This window comes from Dipodomys merriami, unplaced genomic scaffold (genome assembly GCF_024711535.1).
Source record: "Dipodomys merriami isolate MVZ:Mamm:240054 unplaced genomic scaffold, mDipMer1.0.p SCAF_11, whole genome shotgun sequence".
NCBI lineage: Eukaryota > Metazoa > Chordata > Mammalia > Rodentia > Heteromyidae > Dipodomys > Dipodomys merriami.
Window position 1 is genome coordinate 46139975 of NW_027202382.1, and position 21679 is coordinate 46161653.

The 21679-nt window shown below is 48.3% G+C and overlaps 1 protein-coding gene across 4 annotated transcripts in view; it reads right to left on the bottom strand.

Annotated features, from left to right (window-relative positions):
- Positions 1-21679, bottom strand: part of Ddx31 (DEAD-box helicase 31) — a 66596-nt gene that overhangs the window by 15415 nt on the left and 29502 nt on the right. Inside the window, exons 15-19 of one of the 4 annotated variants that reach the window (XM_070014911.1) lie at positions 20820-20908; positions 16791-16841; positions 14928-15067; positions 10246-10333; positions 1102-1213 (exon numbers count right to left, since the gene is read on the bottom strand). In XM_070014911.1, coding sequence (XP_069871012.1) covers positions 1102-1213; positions 10246-10333; positions 14928-15067; positions 16791-16841; positions 20820-20908 — 480 coding nt within the window. Of the gene's footprint in view, positions 1-1101; positions 1214-10245; positions 10334-14927; positions 15068-16790; positions 16842-20819; positions 20909-21679 lie in introns of those variants that run through there. The other 3 variants (XM_070014914.1, XM_070014913.1, XM_070014912.1) reach the window with 3 other exon arrangements.

A 21679-nucleotide genomic window follows, 5' to 3' on the forward strand; every position in this document is an offset into this window, starting at 1 on the left:
CTGTTAAAATGTACTCCGCTCTCCCACTCCTTCCTCTCCCTCATTTGCTCTATTTTCCACAGCTCTCACCACCTTTAACAGTCTGATTTTCCGCTTGCTGCTCCTCCTGCTCCTCACTAAGCTCAGCCCCACGGCGGGGAGGGAGTCTCCTGCTCTGAACCTTATGCAACTGTAGCACTACAACAGGCCACGCCAAGAGACACCTCTGAGGAAAGGATCCTGAACAGGCACTTGTAGCTAGGAACGGTGGTACACACCTATAATCCCAGTGCTAAACAGCTGAGGCTGGAGGATCAAGAGTTCGAGGCCAGCCTGAGTTGCATAATAAGACCGTGTCTCAACAAATAAACAAATAATGCCCCCCCCCCCCGCAAAAGGGGGTGTATGATGCTACAGAGTTTCCACATTGGTAAGCTAGCCTGGGGTTTTTCTCAAAACAGCAAGCAACTAACAGAAAGAACGATGATTCCTCTAACTGAGAATGAGTGTAATGAGCACGCCAGTCACCAGCCAGCACATCCCACTAGAATAAAGCACATGGTTTGTACACCCAACCCTGCGCTGCTCACTGTCCAACATGAACTGCTAATCCCATACCCCATGCTAGATCTCAGGGGCCAGTTTATACTACAGAGGTCTGAATAGCAAATGGCCTTCCTTAACAGTCTGCTCAGTTTTCTTTCTACCTTCCAATAAGAACTGCTCAGGTCTAATACTCTCAGCCCTTTCCTTCACCTCTAATTTCCATCGCAACTATTTCTACTGATGTCATCTCTCTTGTATTTGGTGTTCAAAGACAAAAGAGAAAAACAGTTCCCCAAGATCTAAGTTGTTGGGTCAAAGTTCTAGTCCTTCTATAAGCCAGATAAAGCCCCATTTGTGCAAGAGACAGAAAAGGGTGAAATTAACATTTAATATCACTTTAAAGCCTTCCATGCCTACTGCCAAACCCTGTAGAATTATGGAGCTGGAAGGGGCGGGAAGGGGCTAGAAGGAGCTAGAAGGTAGAGATCTGGGGCTGACCTTCCAGCCATGCCAGGTGAGCAAGCGAGGGCCCATGCTGAGCAATCCCTGCCCAAACGACCCAAGACATCAACGAACCTTTTTTTGCCCAGGAGACTGTCTTCTTACTGGAGTGCACATAATCTTCGAACACTGTCTGCAAGACTGTGGCTCGCTCTCGGGTTTCCTGGGGGCCAACGGCCTGGGATTTCTGGGAGGGTGACGCAAGGATTAAAGGAGAGACAGAGTTGAAGTCAGGAATAATGAAGCAGTTTATAATAGATTTAATAACAGTAAAATCACACAGTAACCACCCAGGGGCCAACGAGGGTAATCCTTTCAATATTACTAGGGAAAAAAGGGAGCTATAAAGATGTTAAAGTCAGGCAAAGCTGAGGATGGCTCTGTGAAGGAGAAGATCAGGTCTGTTTATTTATTTACCTACTTTTCCTCATGACCTCTCATCACTCACGCTGAAAATGGAAGACCACTGGAGACATGGCAATTTTCTAAGTCTAATTCAGGCACTTCAAACACCACCGAATACAAACTGTTTTCAAATTGTTTCTCCTACAACTCCCCTCCGCCCCCAACATCAGTGGAAAATTTCAAAGCATTCCAGTGACCTCCCTAAAATTCAGCCTTACATAGTAATTCTTTTTTCTTTTTTGCCAGTCCTGGGGCTTGAACTGAGGACCTGGGCACTGTCCCTAGGCTTCTTTTGCTCAAGGCTAGTGTTTTACCACTTGAGTCACAGCGCCACTTCTGGCTTTTTCTGTGTATGTGGTACTGAGGAATCCAACCCAGGGCTTCATGCATGCTAGGCAAGCATTCTAACACTAAGCCACCTTTCCAGCCAGAGTATTCTTGTCTATGAGTTCCAGCATGTTTCCCTCTTCACCAGCGCTTCTGATCTGTGCCCTAAGCCCAGAACCAATCGCCAGCTGTGTTCCCAGAACTATTAAGGAGTGGCCCGCCCAGCAGGCCTCATGTGAAGACAGTCTGGATCCTTGCCGCAAGACACCATTATCCATGGAAGAACTCAGCAATGGAAAATATTTATAAAACAACTTCTTCTTCCTCCTCTTCCTCTTCCTCTTCCTCCTCCTCCTCTTCTTCTTCTTCTTCTTTTCTTCTTGTTTCCTCCTCCTCTTCTTCTTGTCGGTGCTGGGACTTGAACTTGGGACCTAGGTGCTGTCCCTGAACTTAGCCCCAGTGCCACTTTCAGCTTTTTCTGAGTAGTTTTTTGGAGATAAAAAAATCTCATAGAATTTCTTGCCCAAGGGCTGGGAAGGTTGCTCAGTGGTAGAGAGCTTGCCTTGCATGCCTGAGGCCCTGGGTTCGATTCCTCAGCACCACGTAAGCATAAAGCCAGAAGTGGCGCTGTGGCTCAAGTGGTAGAGCGCTAGCCTTGAGCTGAAGAGCTGAGGGACAGCGCCCAGGCCCAGAGTTCAGGCCCCACCCACGACTGTAACCCCCCCCCCCCCAAAAAAGAAGAATTTCTTGCCCAGGCTAGTTTTGAACTGCAATCCTCAGATCTCAGGCACCTGAATAGCTAGGATTATAGGTGTGAGCTACTGGCACCCAGTTGACTTGGTTATTTTCTAACCTGGCACCAGTGCTCACACCTGTAATCCTAGCCACTCAGGAGGCTGAGATCTGAGGATCACACTTCAAAGCCATCCCCGAGCAGAAAAGTCCATGAGATGCCTATCTCCAATTAACTAGTGAAAAGCCAAAGTGGAGTTGTGGCTTAGATGGTAGAGGGCCAGCCTTAAGAGGGGTTAAAAAAAAAAGCACAAGAACTTGAGTTCAAACTTCAGCTATCTCCCCCACCCCATACGCAGTTATTTTCATCCTTTATGAAGCTCAGAGCTGTGTGCCTATGCCTCACACCTGTAATCCTAGCTACTCAGGAGGCTAAAATCTGAGAATTTAAGTTCAGAGCTAGTCTGGGCAGTTAAGTCCCTGACACTCTTATCTCTAACCATCAAGTGGAGTTTTGGCTCAAATGGTACAGTGCTAGCCTTAAGCAAAAAAAAGCTAAAGGACAGTCCCTAGGTCCTGAGTTCAAGCTCTAGTATTGGTGTGCGTGCACATGTTTTCACACACACACACACACACACACACACACACACACACACACACACACACACACACACACACACACACACACACACACACACACACACACACACACCCAGAGAAAAGATTCCTTTTAAAAATACTCCCAGAAAGCCATTGTATTTACTTCCCATGTCTTTATTAGGTTTTGGCAACACTGGGGTTTGAACTCAGGACCTGGTACTTGCTTCACAGGCACTCTTACACTTGGATTATGCCCCTGCTGAGATTCCTGTATCTTAAAACAGGCATAGATGCTTTCTACTGAATGTGAACCTAAGACCCATGGGGCTACGTAGTCATGTGACCCTGTGAATGGCACCACTGTGCCTCCACCCACACTCCCAGCACCCAGTGAGGGTCACGCCGGAAAACCCAGTGTGAGCTCCAGGCCTTTCACTTTTAGAGGACAGGGTTTGAGGCTGGTGTTGGACCTGCCTATGCGCCCCAACCCCCGCATCCACTTTTAAAGCAGGAAGAACAACAAAGGGGAGAAGAGGAAAGGCCCTACGCTTCGGTTCTCCGCTCACCTCTGCATTAATAGAGACTTAACAGTCTGCGAATGTTTTTAGTGCAGTCCAATCCTCCCACTATCTGTTTGGCTGATGACAGTCTAGCTGACTTCACAGTACATGCTCCCCCTAAGGGTGCTAGCTGCCGAAATGGCGGGAGAAAATTCACTAAGGAGCTGTGTTACCAAAGTGGACATTTGCTTTTGTCGTCACCAACGATGTCCCCCTTAACTGACGAGGAATGCAGTTTCCCGCTGCCCTCCTTTCCTTAAGCCACCCCGGCTGCACAACTGTCACCTTGCTTGCAGTTTTTTTTTTTAATATGAATGTGAAATTAGTGAGGATGCCCTTTCCCCTGGCGGACAGAATCCTCTGTTATTAAAAAGTAAAGCACTTTAATAATGAAAACTTTTCCCTCTTTTTCCTGTGTTTTAACTGTTTAAAATTAATGAGAAGGGCAGAATGGTTGTCAAAGCGATATTGAAAGCCGGGCAGCCAGGACCGAATAAGCACAAAAATCCCTCTAGAGTGTTAAATAAACAGAGCTGCAGCCCTCTACCAATCCCTCTGTTGGTTATTGTATACATTCTGTAACAGCTCTCAGAATAGATCTGAGAGCCGGGGAGGCAGAGAGGGTTCAGAATTCCAATAAAGGCCTCAAATTAAAGACAGCCTGGTGCGAATTCCAGGAGAAAATTAAAGAGACCTCAAGCTTAAGTGACAGGTGACTTGCTTCTGTGTCACAACTGTCAGGGGATTTAGTGATAATATGGCAATATATTACAAAGGGCTTTTCTTATTCCCCCCTTTAGGTTTCAAAATGAGGCATCTTTTCTTCCCACCCCCCCAAAAAAATTACATATATATAATATGAGTGTATATACAAGTGAAATACGTAGAAAAAAATGAGAAATCTAGGCTCACATTTGAAATGATGGGGTCAGTTTTAGTAAAATATAAGAAAAAGTTAATGACAGGAAACATATTCTTTGGAAAAAACATGCCTTCCCTCCCTACCACCACTTCCAGAAATACTTTAAGGCCACCCCTCCTGAGGAGAAGCAAGGTGCTGTTCAGCTGTCTTCTGGGAGGACAGACTAAATTTAAACTGAAGACAGAGGGGGCAGAGTTCGGCAGCACCACCTCAGCCTCAGACAGGTAAAAGCTGCCGTAATGAGGGGGGGTCAAGGCCCCCAGGTACACGAGTACCCCAGGAACAGCTCTCCCACCCTCAAAGATACAGGTCTGCTCCCTGGTTAATGAGGCTCACCTCCAACTAGCCTACCATGGGCCCCGGGTAGTTTAGAAAAACACATTTTTGACTATCCATCCACACCCAGGGAGCCTCTTCTGGAACACCCTACTGATCCAGGAAAGAGCAGATCATCTTTTAAAAAGGATGAGGCAGGGGCTTGAGTCTGATTTTAACACCTCACAATGCTGAGGACAAGCTTACAGGACAACCTCCCCCTGCCCCCCAAACACCCAAACAACTTGCAGCAAAAACACGGTAGGTGTGTGCACATTGCCGATGAAGTCTTCCCGTCTTTCTAAGATAAGGACAGAGGTGCGTGTGTGTGTGTGTGTGTGTGTGTGTAAGTGCCCTGATATGGCCAACTCTAAGATTTTTAACTAAATGGAAGAGTTTTGTTTTAATCACTTTCCTGCCATGCTGAGCTTTTACCCCATGGTCTCCAGAACTTTCTGAGTGCATTCTAGTCAAGTTGAAAGATCAAATTTATTCTCTTTGTAGGTGGGTGAATACTCACACACCCAGACGCAGCTGTATATATATTTTATATACCTAAATATAAAATATACATTTTACAGATGCTTCACTCTCTTTCTGTTCACAGAAGCCCCAAAATGCGTGTGCCAAAGGGACATTTCCATGGACTTCAGTCAAGCAGGGTGAAGAAAAGGGGCATTCTAATGAGGTGGCGGCGTTGCGCGGGAAAGGCCCAGCTCCTGAGCCTCGGTGCGCACGCCTGACATCAGAGCGCTCACTGGAGAAATGCCCCAAATGTGGAGGCCAGGACAGACCGCATTCACTTGTGTTCTCTTCTTACCACACCCCTCCTCTTCTCCCTGCTTGTTTCCCTTTCTCTTTACTATTTTTCTAGTGCCAGTCCTGGGGCTTGAATTCAGGGCCTAGGTGCTATCCCTTAGCTTTTTGCTCAAGGCTGGTGCTTAACCACTTGAGCAAAAGCTGCATTTCTGGCTCTCTGCCAGTTAATTGGATAAAGTCTCATAGACTTTCCTGCCTGGGCTGGCTTTGAACAGTGGTCCTCAGATCTCAGCCCCTTGAGTAACTAGGATTACAGGTGTGAGCACTAGTGCCTGGGAGACAGCATTTCTTAAGCCAAAAGTCGTGACAAGTTGTATCCAACATCTACCTGACCTGCATTTCTAAACTTGGTAATACAGACAACTTGATTGGCCTGCCTTCCTTGCCCTTCTTTTAGGGTGGTGACTATCACTGAGCTACACCTTCAGCCGCTTTTTACGCTGGCTATTTTCTTTCATTTTTTTTCTGTGCTAGTACAGGGGGATTCGAACTCAGGACCTCTGCTCTGACCTAAAATTTTTACTCACAGTGCTCTACCACTAACAGTCTAGCACTCTACTGGTAACTGGAGATAAGTCTTTCAGACTTCACTGCTGGGGCTGGCTTCAAACCCTGATCCTCAGATTTCAGCCTCTTGAGTAGTTAGGATTACAGGCGTGATCTAGTAACATTCAGTTTACATTGGTTATTTTCAAGAAGAGTCTCTCACTTTATGCTTGGGCTGGCCTGGGTTTCCATCTTCCCACTTGCATTTTCCTTGGTAGCTATGAAAACAGGCATACAGAACCATGCGGACCCACTGGTTAAGATGGAGTCTTACAAACTTTTTTTTTTTTGGGTCCGGTCGTGGGGCCTGAACTCTGGGCCTGGGCGCTGTCCCTCAGCTCTTCAGCTCAAGGCTAGCACTCTACCACTTGAGCCACAGCGCCACTTCTGGCTTTTTTCTTTTTGCTTATGTGGTGCTGAGGAATCGAACCCAGGGCCTCAGGCATGCAAGGCAAGCGCTCTACCACTGAGCCATCTTCCCAGCCCCTCTTACAAACTTTTATACTCTGGCTAGCTCTGAACTACAACCACCAATCTCTTGAGCCACAATGGTTAGTTTTTCTTTCTCATTTGAGCTTAACACCAAAGTTATATTTGGTCCTATATGCCAAGTCAAAGTTGATATGGCATCTATAATAATGTGTGACTAAGTAAGTTTCGCAAATTTCTACTTACATCATTAAGAGCAATAATCCAACTTTGCTCAGTTTTTTTTTTTCCCCCCAAGCCCCGTTATGGGGCTTGAACTCTAGGCCTGGGCTCTGTCCATCAGCTCTTTACCTCAAGGCTAGCACTCTACCACTTGAGCCACGATGCCACTTCCGGCTTTTTCTGTGTATGTGGTGCTGAGGAATAGAACCCAGGGCTTCATGCATACAAGGCAAGCACTCTACCACTGAGCCACCTTCCCAGCCCACAATGACCAAATCTTAACACTACAAAAGCATTCAGCCCACTCTCACCCACCAAGGCAGCAGCTTGGGAAGAAATGATGCAATCTCAGGTCTTAAGAATTTATGTGGCCTAGCACCATCCAAAGTACTTTCTGCCCCGGTCTACGGAGACCTCACCGAAACCCTGGAGATGGGTGCGCTCCTTTAACTACTACAGATGGGAGGACGGAGGCCAGGAGAGGAACATTTGTTCCAGGCCGCAGAGGTGTCAGCTGTGAAGCATGTCTGCCTGACTCTGGGACTTGGCTTTTCCTGAGGACCTTGTGACAGCTCTTTGGGCTCAGGACATCTTTAAGGCTGGCCTCCAGCCAGGAAAAGGCTTAAGGAGAAGAATTGAGGCTGCAAAGCCACAGAAGGGCAGATGTTAAAAAAGAAAAAGAAAGAAAGAAAATAAAAAGAAGACATGGCCTATTGCTGAACGGGCGGAGGAAAAGGCAGCTGCTGTGCCCCTTCCTTCGGGAGGGATCACCTCCCTGGGGAGAAAGGCCTCTGTTCAGGGATAAAGACAGAAACCCCAGCCTGTCCCGCACATGGCATAGGAAAGACCAAGCCCGAATGGAGTGGTTGCCAGTGTTCCACAAGAACTGTACCTCACTCATGTAACTAACCCCTCTCACAGCATCTTTACAATAAAATAGCATTAAAAAAAAAGAAAGACTAAGCCCGATACAACGTTCCCATCTTCCTTTGTTCCTTGCAGGAAGGTGCAGTAAAAGAAGGCGCTGGGACACCGGTGGCTGCGTGTGGGCTGCAGTTCCACACCTGCGACTGCCCTCTGTGACGCCAACAGCAACGGGTGTCACTGGAGCGGCGGCAGCCACCGCTGGGTCGGTAGTGTAGCCCCTGGTTTTGGTCCTCGCCGCCCTCTCAGCTCCCTGTGAGAAGAGCACTACAGCTTTACTCTCAGCATTACCCAGGAAGAAACTGGGGCGTAGAAAAGCCCAGGGTTTCCCAAAGCCTCCCAGCTGGTGAGAGGCCAGGACTCAGACCCAAGGCCCTGCTCCCAGATGCTACACAGCCCTGATTCCTCCACCTGTGTCCAGTCGTCAGAATGGAACTTCTGCTAACTGAAGGTCCGTGGGGTCCGGGCCATTAAACCGGAATTTGCAGAAGTTCCAGAGGAACCCAAGTGTGACAAGACTAAACGACACTTGTGTGGTGTCCGGTCCCTTCCCCTGGCATGTCCACCACGAGGGAGACCTGGAGGCGACTGCGGCACAAACCACATATCATCAATTGGGTCTTTAACAATGACTGTATGTGTCCTACTGTGGTTCGAACTCAGGGCCTTACACGTTCACTTGGCTTTTGCATTCAAGGCTGGCACTCTACCACTTGAGCCAGAGCTCCACATCCAGTTTTTTGTTTTGCTGGTTAACTGGAGATAAGTCTCATGGACTTTCCTGCTCAGCCTGGCTTTGAACCTGTGATCCTCAGATCTCAGCCTTCTGAGCAGGTAGAATTACAGCCATGAGCCACTGGTGCCTGGATTAACAGAAGCTTTGATCAGGCACAAGGTCTCTGATGTAGTACAATTTCTTGATTCAACACTTCATTTCTATGGAAATGGGTAACATTATCTATCAAAACAAAACAAAATGATACAAAACAACCCGGGAACTAGGGGTATCGGTGAAGTATAATACACACAGGCCCTGGGGTAGCTCCTCACGCCTCACACTCCCACCACATAAAACAGTTCAGTTCCCCTCCCCCATTTTTTTGGTGCTGGGGTCCTGGGGCTTGAACTCAGTCAGTGCCTGGGCATTTTTCTTGAGCTTTTTTGCTCGAGGCTAGAATTCTACCACTTAAGCCACAGCTCCACTTTGTGCTTTTTGCTGGCTAATTGGAGATGAGTCTCACAGACTTTAAATGCCCAGGCTAGCTTCGAACCCTGATCTTCAGATCTCAGCCTCTTTGAGTAGTTAGGATTACAGGCATGAGCCACTAGCGTCTGGACTTCAATTCCCTTTTATTAGTACAGTCCATGCCACTGGAGGCATGTGGAGGGCTGGTAAAGATCCATGCCCATGAGCACACCTTTGGAAGCCCATTTACCTCTAAGTCTCAGCCTCTTCTCCTATAAACAGAGGCCATGCATACCATTTGGGGTTGCAGGGAACCATACGGGGCCTCAGCCGGGCCCTGAATGATACACGTAAGGGCAGCACTCCGTATGGCTATCGCCTCTCGTCTAAGCAGGTAAATTTCCTCAGGTGTGCTCTGGAAGGAGTGAGCTTATGTCAGGGTTAGTCAAATCCATCCTCTGCCTCAGGGAGAATATCGATCCAGGTAAAGGCACACACTAAAGCATAAAAGAAACACCTTGGCTTGATCTATGTGGCTTGATTTTCTACTCTGTCCTCAGGCAGAAGAAAACAAATGTAATTTATTCACATAATTAAAATTTGATAGACAAAATTACGTAGAGTGACACTACACCCGCATGTGAATGTGACACCCTGAGTGACGGGCTGGGGGCGAGGCCTGGAAAGGGAGCGGTGACGGATGTTCTGAGCTGTCTGCCTTGGCTCACAATCTCCATATGGAACTGCACAGATAATAGAAATTTTTCTTCTTAATGATCTCAACTTTACTTTTCCTGTGTGGATAGGACGCACATTAAAAAATGGATGAACGAAGCGTGTGTGAAAGGAGACACAGAGATGTTGATGTCTTCCATGCTGTTGTGGACAGGCAGGTCCACCCAGTGGTCCTGGCTGATGGATCTGGAGAGGGACCACCAGGGTGAGCGTGTAATGCGGCCTCCAGACCCTTCCCGCCCTCGGCCACTTTTCCATAGAGCCTGCTGCTGGCTGGCAGACCTCCAGAATGGACGGGAGCCCTTAACTGGATGAGACCAGAAAATCCATCCAGAAGCGAAGAGGAGAAAAAACGCACAATCAAACGTGGCTTCATCTAATGTTCATGATGCTGAAAATAAACGCGCTGCTTGGCAGAAGAAATCAACTATACACCGACTCTCTACAATCCCCGATTAAGAAAGGAGGCATGCCTGTTAAGCACAACGAGTACTCACATTCGCCTGGTTGCCCCTTCGCCTCACTTCAAAACGATCATCCCTGGTCAGGACGGACAAAATATCTTCCATCTTAATCTCAGACACACTGTAAAAGGAAAGGAGTCACCAAAATAAATTTTTAACTCTGCCTCAAAACATACCAGAATTTCATACATAAAACCAGCCTGTTCTCAATCTAACTTGACACAAAACAGTAGTACCATCCATTTAGAATATACTTTAGAGATATCAATTGTGTGTGTGTGTGTGTGTGTGTGTGTGTGTGTGTGTGCACGCCAGTACTGGGCTTGAACTCAGGGCTTTACACTGTCATTTGGCTTTTCTACTCAAGGCTGACTCTACCATTTGAGGAATACCTCTACTTCCAGCCTTTTTCTGGTTAACTAGAGATGAAAGTCTGCGCAGGCTAGCTACAAACTGTGATTCTTGGAACTCAGCCTCCTGAGTAGCTAGGATTACAGGTGTGAGCCACCAGTGCCCATCTCCCTTCTTAACAGATCTTGTAATAGTAAACAGAGAGGCTTGCTTAGGGATAAGCTACCTTTGTATGATATGATGAAATAAACATTTTACAGGGTCTGTTTAGTTCTGTGTTTAAAAAGAAGGTGGGAGCTGGTGAGAATGACAAGTGACCCAATGCATCTGCAGCGCCCCTGCTCCTCCCCTCTGCTGGGGAGTCACCGGTGCAAGGGCCCAGGACCACATGCTTTCTAATGAATGCAGACACTTGCTCTGCGAAACTTGCGGGAAGTCAGGCCAGCTTCCCTGGCTCCAGGGGGTCTGCAGAGAGTTCAGAGCACAAGCAGACTGACCACAGTGAGAGCCAGGGAGGAAATGTGCATGGCTGAGACACTTCAGGGAGGGAGGAAAAGGGAAGGAAGAAGCTCAGGGAGAAAAACTGCAAAAAGACAGATGATTGTGTTGTTGGTTTCTTTTCTTCTTCTTCTTTTTTTTTTTTTGAAAATGTAGCAGCAAATTAAAACATGAATAGCGACCTCTTATGTGGGACAAGACAATTCTGTTTCCCCAAAGGTTCATCTGACAAGACTACGAAGGGAAACGCCATGTCTGACAGCAGGTATGGAGATGTGCCACCCCCTCCCGAGCACTCCGCCCTGGCCCCTCAGCGCGAGCTCCCAGCCCTCCCAGCCGTGCACCAGCCAAGTCTTTCTGCAGCAGACAGAGACAAGCGCAGAAGGCGGTGGATATGTGGAGGGTGGGAGGCAGGGGGGAGGTGCCCTCACCCCCCGCAGGGACCCCATGGGAATGGTCCCCCGGCCCCTGGGGCTGACAGCGAAGTATGGCAGCTGAATGTGCTCTTTTCCCTGGAAACCTGAAGGTGAAAATATGGCCCAGAACTATGGTTTTCTCTCTCACTGGCTTCCTACTTGCCACTTGCTCGGTGAAAGGGGGTGGGAAGAGGGGAGGAGGAGGAGGAAAAATACAAATGAAAAAGAAATAGAAGGACTTGGGAGTGGAATCTTAAAATGGAAAAAGGAAAAAGAGTAATGCCATTCACAGCCAGAAATGCAAAAACCAAACAAGCCCACGGTGAGGAACTGTGCATCCGCGCACGGAGACGGAGGGAGCGCCGCTACCCAGACCTGGCGGGCGCCAGGCAGACCTGGGGGCCCACGCGCCCAAGCAAATTGGGTAGGAACCGAGAATAAACTGGAATGATTTACAGTTTAAAAGGGCCTCCTTCCTATTTCTAAGAAATCACTGCTTCCAAGGAACAAAGGAAGCCCACTGTGATTATTTATGGTTCCTATCAACAGATTTGAATTACCCCACCTTGCTGGGGAAAAAGATAGAAAAATAAATCCAGGGAACTGTCGCACACCAGATCTAAGAAATACACATTTGATGAGGTATTTACATTTTAATAACGCAGCAATGACTTTCATTAGCGATACCCTTAAAGGGGAAGTAGAAAGTTAAGGAGTTGGGAAATACAAAGAAGTCAAAAGGACATAGAGGCAAAGCAGCGGCACAGGGCACCTGTCTCTTGCCCAGTCTGCTAAATTAAATTGTCAGGGTGAGTTCCACAGTGCCTGCACATGAAGGCAGCCAGCAATTTGTTGTGATGCCCTTGCTGCCGGGAGCCTCGGCCTGCCTTCCCGAATCTTCCCTGCAATTCATCAGCCACCCAGTATCCCGCTGCCTGGCTCCTGCATTCTCAGGAATGGCACAATACAACACACACACGCACACGCACACACACGCACACACACACACACGCACACACACACACACACACACACTCTCTCTCTCTCTCTCTCTCTCCTCCCTCCCTCCTCCATTTCCTCTTTACTATTTCAGGTGCTCCTTCTGGATTCCTTAAATGTTCCTGGCTGCTTCTTCCCACTGCATCTTCTGCAACCAGTTCTTATTAGATTTCACTTCGCTTTACATCAAAGATATAGTCTATACACAGATAAGCAAACCAGGGTCTTTCCTCAGGCAGCAATGTGATGTGTGATGCATGGCTACCAGGGAATAACCTGGCCTCCACTCTCTGGCTAGCCACAGGTGGGTGAGTGTTCAGGGTAACGTCAAGAAGGGCTCGTGAAGGACCCATGTTCTGGTAGGAAGGTTTTTACACAGCCTGGCAACCTGTCCCGAAAAGCCTTCTCTTCCTTGCAGAACTCTCCTGGGTCCTCACATAGGTTAAGGCCAACGCACCAGCTTCCCTAGGTGGCCACTTCTTTTGTGCAGAGACTTCATGCTGAGTCTCGCACAGCACTGCTTGCTGCTCTCCTAGACCAGCTTGTCACGGACAACACCGCTTGCTATGTCCTTAAACTACACCGGCTCTCCAATAAGGCCCGATTGTGCAATCACTGCTTTTTGCTTTTTAATGTTGGGTTCCTGTCTGGCCGCTGCAGAGACTCGTCTGAAGGTGACAAGAGAGGCATGCCTCTCCCAGCTCTGGTCTGTGATCCCTAAATGTGCTCCTTCATTTTGTGAGGTCATTACCAAGTGTGGGGGCATGGGGAGCATTCCGTGTGGACAATGGGAAGGGGCCTGCAGGTCTAGGCTGCCAGGGGAGGAAAAGGAGCCAAAGGTGGAGATCAACAGGCTGCTAGGTGCGGGGCTGAGATGTTCTACTGTGGCTAGAACCTACCACGGTACCCCAACATGCTGCTCCCCAAACACTTTGTGTATCCAAAATCCCTAGGACAAAGTTTGGCAAGGAAGAAGGAGGGTGAGGGGGGCTGGAGGTAGTCCTGCAGACCACCTCAAGACCCCAGTTCCCACATCTGCTAAGACATTCTGTTCTAAAGTATATAATACCACTTTTTCAGCTTTGTATTGTAGGGGATTCTTGTGGTTTTATATGTTTGTTTGTTTGCATAAAATACAGAGCTGGGTAAGAAGGAGATCAGATTCAGTCAGTAGCACAGTGGAGCATATTCACAGTCTAGTGCTGGTCCTCAGGACCTGGGCAGCCAGAGCTGCTGCTGGGCATGACGGGTTCCACCACCCCAGGCAGACACACACTCATATGGTGCTTCCAAGAACCCTTTTATCGATGTGCTATGCTGGAGTAGAAGTTCTTTTAAGTAAATCTGTGTCAAAAACTGCACATTGCCAGGTCCAGTGGCTCACACCTGTAATCCCAGCTAAGGAAATGAAACCTGGGAAATTGTGGTGCAAAGTCAGCTTAGGTAGTCAAGTCTAAAAGACTCTAACTCCAATTAATCATGGAAAGGCTGGGACTGGAGGTGTGGCTCAGGTGGTCTAGTGCCAGCTGTGAGCAGGAAAGCTGAGTGAGTATTCAAGCCCAGTACCAGAAACAAAACAACTCTCATGTACCCATCATTGGGACCTGTGTCTTCCAGTGCCATGGCATTTAGGGAAAACAAGACAAATGCTCGTCGTGGCTCAGGCACATCATTTCCCTGTGGCTGTCCTACCACTCCTGTAGGGTCAGCTGGCCCAGGCCTGGAGTCCTGGCTTTCCACAGGAGCATGAGATTGGTTGGCTGTGCCACACCCAAGAGAGCAGCAGGGTAGCGAATGTGTTTATTTGGCTGCTTTGAATACCCCGCTCTCCCCCAATCTCACCTCTAATCTGGGTTATTTTCCTGGGGGAAAGGAATTGTGAGATCAGTAAAAAGTGGGTTTTTTTTTTTGGCTCATATGGGGCTTGAACTCAGGGCTTGGGCACGGTCCCTTAGCCTCTTTTGCTCAAGGCTAGCTAGCACCACTTCCGGTTTTTCTGTTTATGTGGTAGTGGGGAATCGAACCCAGGGCTTCATACATGCCAGGCAGGCACTCTACCACTGAGCCACCTTCCCAGCCCAGCATCATTTTAATGTTTTTTTTACAAAGCCAGTTCTGAAGCTATAAAACAATAAGCACAGAAATAAAATGGGGTTTTCAAGACACTGCTGGCTTGAGGAGAAGAGAGGAGAGGAGAAACGAGACATAGACTTGTGTCTTAAAAACCAAGTACGACAGACGTCCTGTGACTTAGCATGGCAATGCGATGCAAAGTGTCAGGTGCTGATGTAGTGAGGGTTTGGGTGTTTGCCACTGGCTATTCTGGGACTCATTTAGGGATCACAAGGGTTAATGGCTCTTCAGCAGCTTACAAGGTCTATCCAGTGTAAAAAGCGACAGAAAGTTAATTAGGTGGCATCAGCTGAAACCCCGTTCAGGTTTCTGACTCACTTGATTTTGTGAGAAGCCAACGAGTTGACATATTCTGCCTCCGAAGGCGCCAGCATGAGCAGGCTGCTCCCAGTGCAGCCAATCCGGGCGGTTCTCCCAATCCGGTGGATATACTCTGCAGGTGAGGATGGAGCATTGTACTAAAGAGGGTAACAAAAACGAAGGCATTCACAGATCAAGGGACTGCCGTTAATTGGAAGTGCAATACCCCTCACCTGCCTCCAGGTAGCCCGAGAATGAGAATCCGGTGCTATGGTTACTCAAACACAATCACAAGGAGAAGTCACTCAACCCCGAGACTCCTGGCTACACTGAAATAACAGGGCTCTGACATGCACGTGTGAGCGGTGGCCAAGTCTCACTCCAATATCTCCTTTTTAATTTTACTTCTCCACAGGTCTCTTCATTTTCCTATTTGCATCTTTTCACCGAGGTGACTGTGCAAGGTGAGGACGCAGGCCTGACGACCACGTGACCTTGGCCTACTTCCTCCGCAGACAAAGCAGCAGGCATGAGGTAACAGAGGCTGGCAGCCTCGGATGAAGCAGGCCAACTGCAGTGCTGGCAGAGTCCGCTCTGCTGCCGGGCTCAAAGCAGGTCCCAATGGGTAGAGCAGCCGGGCGGCGGTGAGGCAGGCTCCCTGCAGGCAGGGCAGGCTTCTGCTCCCAGGAGGGCGTTCCTGACTCAGGAATAGGGGACGGCCTAACTCAGCACAACCGATCAGGCGGTGGATGTTTTTTTAGGACTTGCACTCAGGGCCTGAGTACTGTCCCTGAGCCTTAGTGTTCTACCATTTGAGCCACAGTACCACTTCTGGTTTTGGGTGTTTAATTGGATACGAGTCTCAGGGACTTTCTTACTCGGCTGAGTGCAAACCAACACCATTAGATCTGAGCTCCCGAGCAGCTAGGATTACAGGCATGAGCCACCGGCACCTGGCTTCAGTCAGCGTATTTTATGACATCTTCAGCGGTGACTCTGTCATCATTAAAGCTAAGTGACCGCCTGTTTTTGTTTTTCTTTGCTGCTACACAAATCAAAGTCAGAGGACCATGGTGAATGTACTATGGAGGAGGCTGTGCACAGTAAACCAATCAACATTCACGGTCTGAGGCTCTCCGTGGCCGTTACCGGGCATCTGCACATTTAGATCATCCTGCCCTCTTCTCTTCCACTTGCTCTCGCCAAGCAGGAAAGAAGACACAAGACCTCTACTCCCAAAGTAATTGTCTGTGACAAGCAGATCAGATCTGCTGGCCAGAGACAGGAATGAAATCCCACCCAAGCGTGAATAAACCATGACTCACGAAAACAGGCCACGTGTCACCCGGCCCTTACACAGGCTTAAAAATGCCATTCTGCAGACTAACAAAAAGGAAAGACAAAACTAAACCCACTCGACTCTAGTGCTAGCACCTGTACCCTCTGGCGAAGCATCTAAGGCTGGAGGTATGTGTAAGATGCTGTCAGGAACTTAATTGCTCCCTGCAGGTCAATGTACACGGACACGGTTCTCAGGACAGCTGAGCCATCTCCATCTGGATGCAATGCAGCCTCCCGAGGGCCCAGATAATGCCCTGTATTTTCGGGCTGTTGAAACTTTGGTTTGTCACAGGGATTCAATCTGGGAGGCAGGAGAGATCGCCACCTCCCGCCACAACGGCACTTCCTGGCTCTCCTGCTGCAGTGGGTAGGTGGGCTGGGTCAAGGAAGATGTCAGGGGAATCATACAGACAAGGCTGGTTGCTGTCTGGTTACCAGGGCAACACCCAAGAGGGTAGCAATGATCCTACTTCAAGCCAGTGCATCTGCTCATGACCATATTCCTGCCTGAAGCCCCTATCTTAACAACTACAAAATTACCTGAACAATCCACGTGACTTGTGGGAGATCTAAGCCCCGAGCTGCAACATCCTTCAAAATAAGACAGAATACAGTTTAAGACAGTTTCTGAACTTTTTTGGGGGAGGGAATTCATGGATACATTTGATAATGTAAATTCTGAAGAGGGATGTTCATGGATATATTTGATAATATAAATTCTGAGGGAGCTTGTCCATCCTACATGTGCACACACATACAAACACACAAGCACAGATACACTATTTGCACACAATTTCAGGGAGCTCACAGATGCACTCAAGTCTACTGGTGCTTCAACCTCTGATTTAGGACTGGTTTCTAAATCATTACAGAACCCTTTCATAACCCACTAAAAGAACACAATTTACAGGGCAGCCCAAGAAGTTAGACTACAACTGTCAGTGTGTGTGTCAGGGAGAATTCTGAACACTTTGCTGGGAGTAATAGTACATGTCTGTAATTCCAGCACTCGGGAAGCAGACGGGGTCTTGACTTTGAGATCAGCCTGGGCTGCCTAGTGGGAAGCTGTAGCAAAAGGAAAAAAAAAAAAATCCAAAAAACTTCTAGCGTGTTTTCACTAATTTACATTTTAACAGAAAAGTTACTCACACTTATAGGGCTGGAGCTTGGCAGCAGCTGCCCTGGGTTCCCATCTCCAGCAACACAACATAAATAAGTAAATGCCACTTACAATAAATGCACCCATGGGTTATTACCCCAAGCCTTGCCCATCAGCAATGCCTCACATAGCTCTGCGCTTGCCTCTGGAATGTTCCTCCTAGAGGCGCCGACTCTAAAGGGAAGCTGCAAAGCATGTATGGAGGCCTGTTGCTGCCGGGCTCAGTAATCTGCTGTCCCTTCGGATGGCTGCGTCAGAACATGGTCCAAGCCAGCCATCATTCCAGACACCTCACTAGACATCAATGGAGATTAGTTTTTCTTTTCCACCGGCCGCCTGAATCTCACAGCAATCTGGCAGAGACTACAAAGTGAAATTTCCAGTCTTCAGCAATACTTTGCACTCAGCATTAATCTTCAAGTGCAGATGCCGTAGTAAGACCTCACCGGACAGCACTGCTAGCCTCTTGCTCTGCACCACTTGCTGCATTTACTGTTTACCCGCTTATCTTGAGTAACCCTCAGAACTATGGCCACACATGACCAATGAAAAAAACAAGATTCAGGGACGGATGTAACCTGTCAGGGACCCAGCTAAGTGGAAGGCAGCCTCAAGTCAGGCCTGCTTTACTTTCCCAAGGTCACATTAGATCCCGCTGCCTGCTGCCACGGAGGGAGGTCCCGCATTCTTCCGACAAAGCTGGTGGGAGCAAGAGTGCACAGAGCCCTGCGGCAGGGAGTGTGTAAGATCTAGCCAAGGTCACATGCACCTGCCCTTCAGTCCTGAGCAATCGCACTGCTAGAAAACCACGTTAACACTTCCACGAGGCTGGCTATTCATTCAGCACTATATGAGGAGACAGGTTAACTAAAAGAGCTATGTTCCAAATAAAGTAGCATACGGTTAGGAGAGAAACAAAGATTTTCACGTACTAAGTGAGAATCTCCAGGATGTATTCTGACTATGTAATGGGTAGGAAATGGTTTTTCTGCCAAAGGCCATTTGCATGCTTATAACATCATTTTCAGGCCATACAAAATTATCAATACTGGCAGACAGGTGTGGGCAGCTGACAAGTGTACAAGAAGCAGGCGAGAAGCATATATATCTGACCTGTCATATGCCAAATGGTGTCACGGGCCATACATGACACGTGGTGTACGGTGTGCTTTAGGGTAAGATTTGGGAAATAGAAACATGAGCTTCTACTTCAAAGACAAACCACCAAGGGAAAAGGCCAAAAACCTGTAATAGTAATCATCTACACACAGGGAGGAGAACAGGAAGAAGAGGACTAGGATGCACATTAGTCTGCTTTAATGAGATACATAATTTCAATGCTGCAATCATGTAAGGCAAGTATGATGGCCACTGTCATGAAGCAGAAAATACAGATGCTATCTTAAAAGAAAAACACAACAAATACACTTTTCTTTGCAATCCAGGAGTAATGGGCCAGGCACGCTAGCGCAGGTCTCTTTAGACTTCCTTAACTTGGAAGGGAACCTTAGCCATTTACTGACTTACAGCCTGTGAAGGCTGCCATTTCTCAAGAGTCCAGGTATCTCCAGACATCGCTGCACTGACCCTCATGGTAGGGGCTTAGCTGGAGCTAGGCCTCTCTGGCATAGACCCAGGCTTAGAACAGCATGGGCTTCCTACAGCTCCACAGCTGTCCAGGTGGCCTGTCCTGGAAGGGCACTGCCGCGTTCCCCTCTAGAGTCAGTGGTGCCCCTGCCTCTCTCCGACATGAGGTTAACGGAGGAGGTGACACCAAGGGGCCACATGAACACCACTCCCAGAAGCATTTTACCCAAGGGTTTCGGCTTCTACTGATGTTCCTTGTCTGTGCCGTTACCTTGATGGCAGCAAGGGACAACTTCCTATCAACCCTTCTTTATTTCACAGCTGAGAAATTCTTCTGTGAAGAACAGCTCCCCACCCCATCCCTTAAAAAAAAAAACAACACAAAAAGGACCAATAAGGGTTTGAATTGACAAGGATTTTTTTGGAAAATAACCCCACGCTCCATCTCTGTAATGCACTCCACACCTTCCAGCGCTCACCAGGGGCCCAGCCTTCCCCTGAACCTACCAAGATCAGCTGGTGTTGAGTGTGTACGTCGAAATTAATGTGTAAGTGTGTCAAGCACGCACAAAAGCATTTCAGGCAGCTTCTGTGTATTCTAAGAGCTGAAGGCAGATGTTCCAGGGCTCGTAGCTTTGAGAACACAATTTAGGGAGCACTCTATTTAAGGGGAGCAGCTTCCTACACTATCACAGTCCACATTCTTACAAAAACTGAAGGTTCTTCAATCTGTGAAGCTCGTTAGAAATGATTCATTGTGGGGCTGGGAAGGTGGCTCAGTGGTAGAGTGCTTGCCTTGTAAGCATGAGACCCTGGGTTCGATTCCTCAGCACCACATAAATAGAAAAAGCCGGAAGTGGTGCTGTGGCTCAAGTGGTAGAGCGCTAGCCTTGAGCTGAAGAGCTTAGGGACAGCGCCCAGGCCCAGAGTCCAGGCTCCACAACTGACCAAAAAAAAAAAAAGAAATGATTCATTTTAGTTAAGTGCTCTGCAATGGTAGATACAGACAGTGGGCTGCCTGAGCTTTGCAGACAGACTTAGTAACAAACTCAATACTCAAGGTTTAGTACATTCTACCAGGAAACAGACAACACTAAAATATCATCTAGCATTTGAGAAACTCAGGAGTCCAAACATATTGAAACTGAGCGATGAAGCCCAAGCCTGGGCTGCTTTCGAACTCATGAAGCCCCTGCCTTCGCCCTGAGTGCTTGGGACTGCAGGCGTACACCAGCTATGTCTCCTGCTTGTGTGGGGTGGAGTGTTCCTGAAAGCCGCACACTGCCTTACTGGTGTTCTCTAGTCCAGATTCAATTTTGCCAATGCCTTATTCTCAGCCCAGGTTCCAGAGAGGCAGAGGCGGCACAGCGCCGGTGCGGAACAGGCAGCACGGGCCACCCACGCTGGTAGCATGAGGAGTTGGCCAATCAGCCCTCAGCCCACCTATGGTGTCTCTAAGACCATCCTGTCCTCCTCAGGAGGTTGTGAAGGCGCAGTATACATGAACAACAGTCTAAGACCTGTAAATCCACAGTTTCCCATTGAAGGAAGAAGGGTGCAGGCAATTCAGTGGTGGACTTCCTTCTCCATTCAGCCCCTGGGCAGAGCCTGTAGAGAATAGAAGCAGGTGAGGCCCCCAACTTCCTGTAAGTCTGCCAGTTCGCTGCATTAGATGAACAGGAAACTTATCTGCAGAAGACCTGCAAGGATTTAGTTCTCTGTCCTCTCTGCTCTCAGAACTTAAGTCTGACTGCACTCATTTTTATTCCTTCAACCTAATTAGGGCAAAAGAATCACTAAAGTCAGCTCTGAAAGACACTCACTTGTGAGGCCTTGCAGGCCGGGCTCGACAACTGGCTGGCTCCACGAGACCCAGGAGTACAGATGGAAGGCAGCTTGCTCAGGTGCCAGCCTGTCAGTTGGATTAAAATGACTCATTTATTTACCCAAGAACCTCACAAAGTGCTTTTACTAACAGGGAGAGGGGGCCTGCCGTCTCTCTGAGAAGGGACGCACAAACTCGCCTCTGACGCCTTCCTGGCCTGCCAGAAGTCATTACTGCCGTGTGTGGAAAGCCATCAGCAGGGTACAGGCCCCTGTAGTCCGGGTGACAGATTGGGCTGCGTAATCAGAGGAGGAAGGGGAGAGTGCAGAAGCTGTCAGAGGCAAGAGATCTTGGCTAGAGCCGCCAAAAAACTGGCAACACGAGTTAGCGTAACTGAGTAAACATCAAACAATCTCCGAACGATCCTTCTACGAACACCAGTGAAATAAAGTGGAAAAGATAAACTTTACCTGAAAAGTACCCCAAGAGAAACGCAAAGAAGTCTACATCTGTTCAGGGCGCTGACCTGACATTCTCGTGACTTCCAGAACAGCTCCTTTGTCTCCTGGTGCCTGGCATGGTGGAAATTCCCCAGGAGGAGAGGAAATTAAGAACGGCACAGACACAGCAGCGTGTTCAAGAAGGTGGAAGCAGCTCAGGGGATTTAGATGAATCTAGAGAAGTGTGGTGGGAGCCGGAGCTCGATCTGCCCGTGGCAGGAGCCCCAGGCTGGGCCGGACCCTCTCCTTTCTGAGGACGTCACTATACTCTTCCCGTCCAGGACCAGCAAGAACAAATACACTGAGAGAAAGCCTACTGCTGGCCCTGAGCCCATGAGGTGACTAGAAATCCCACTGC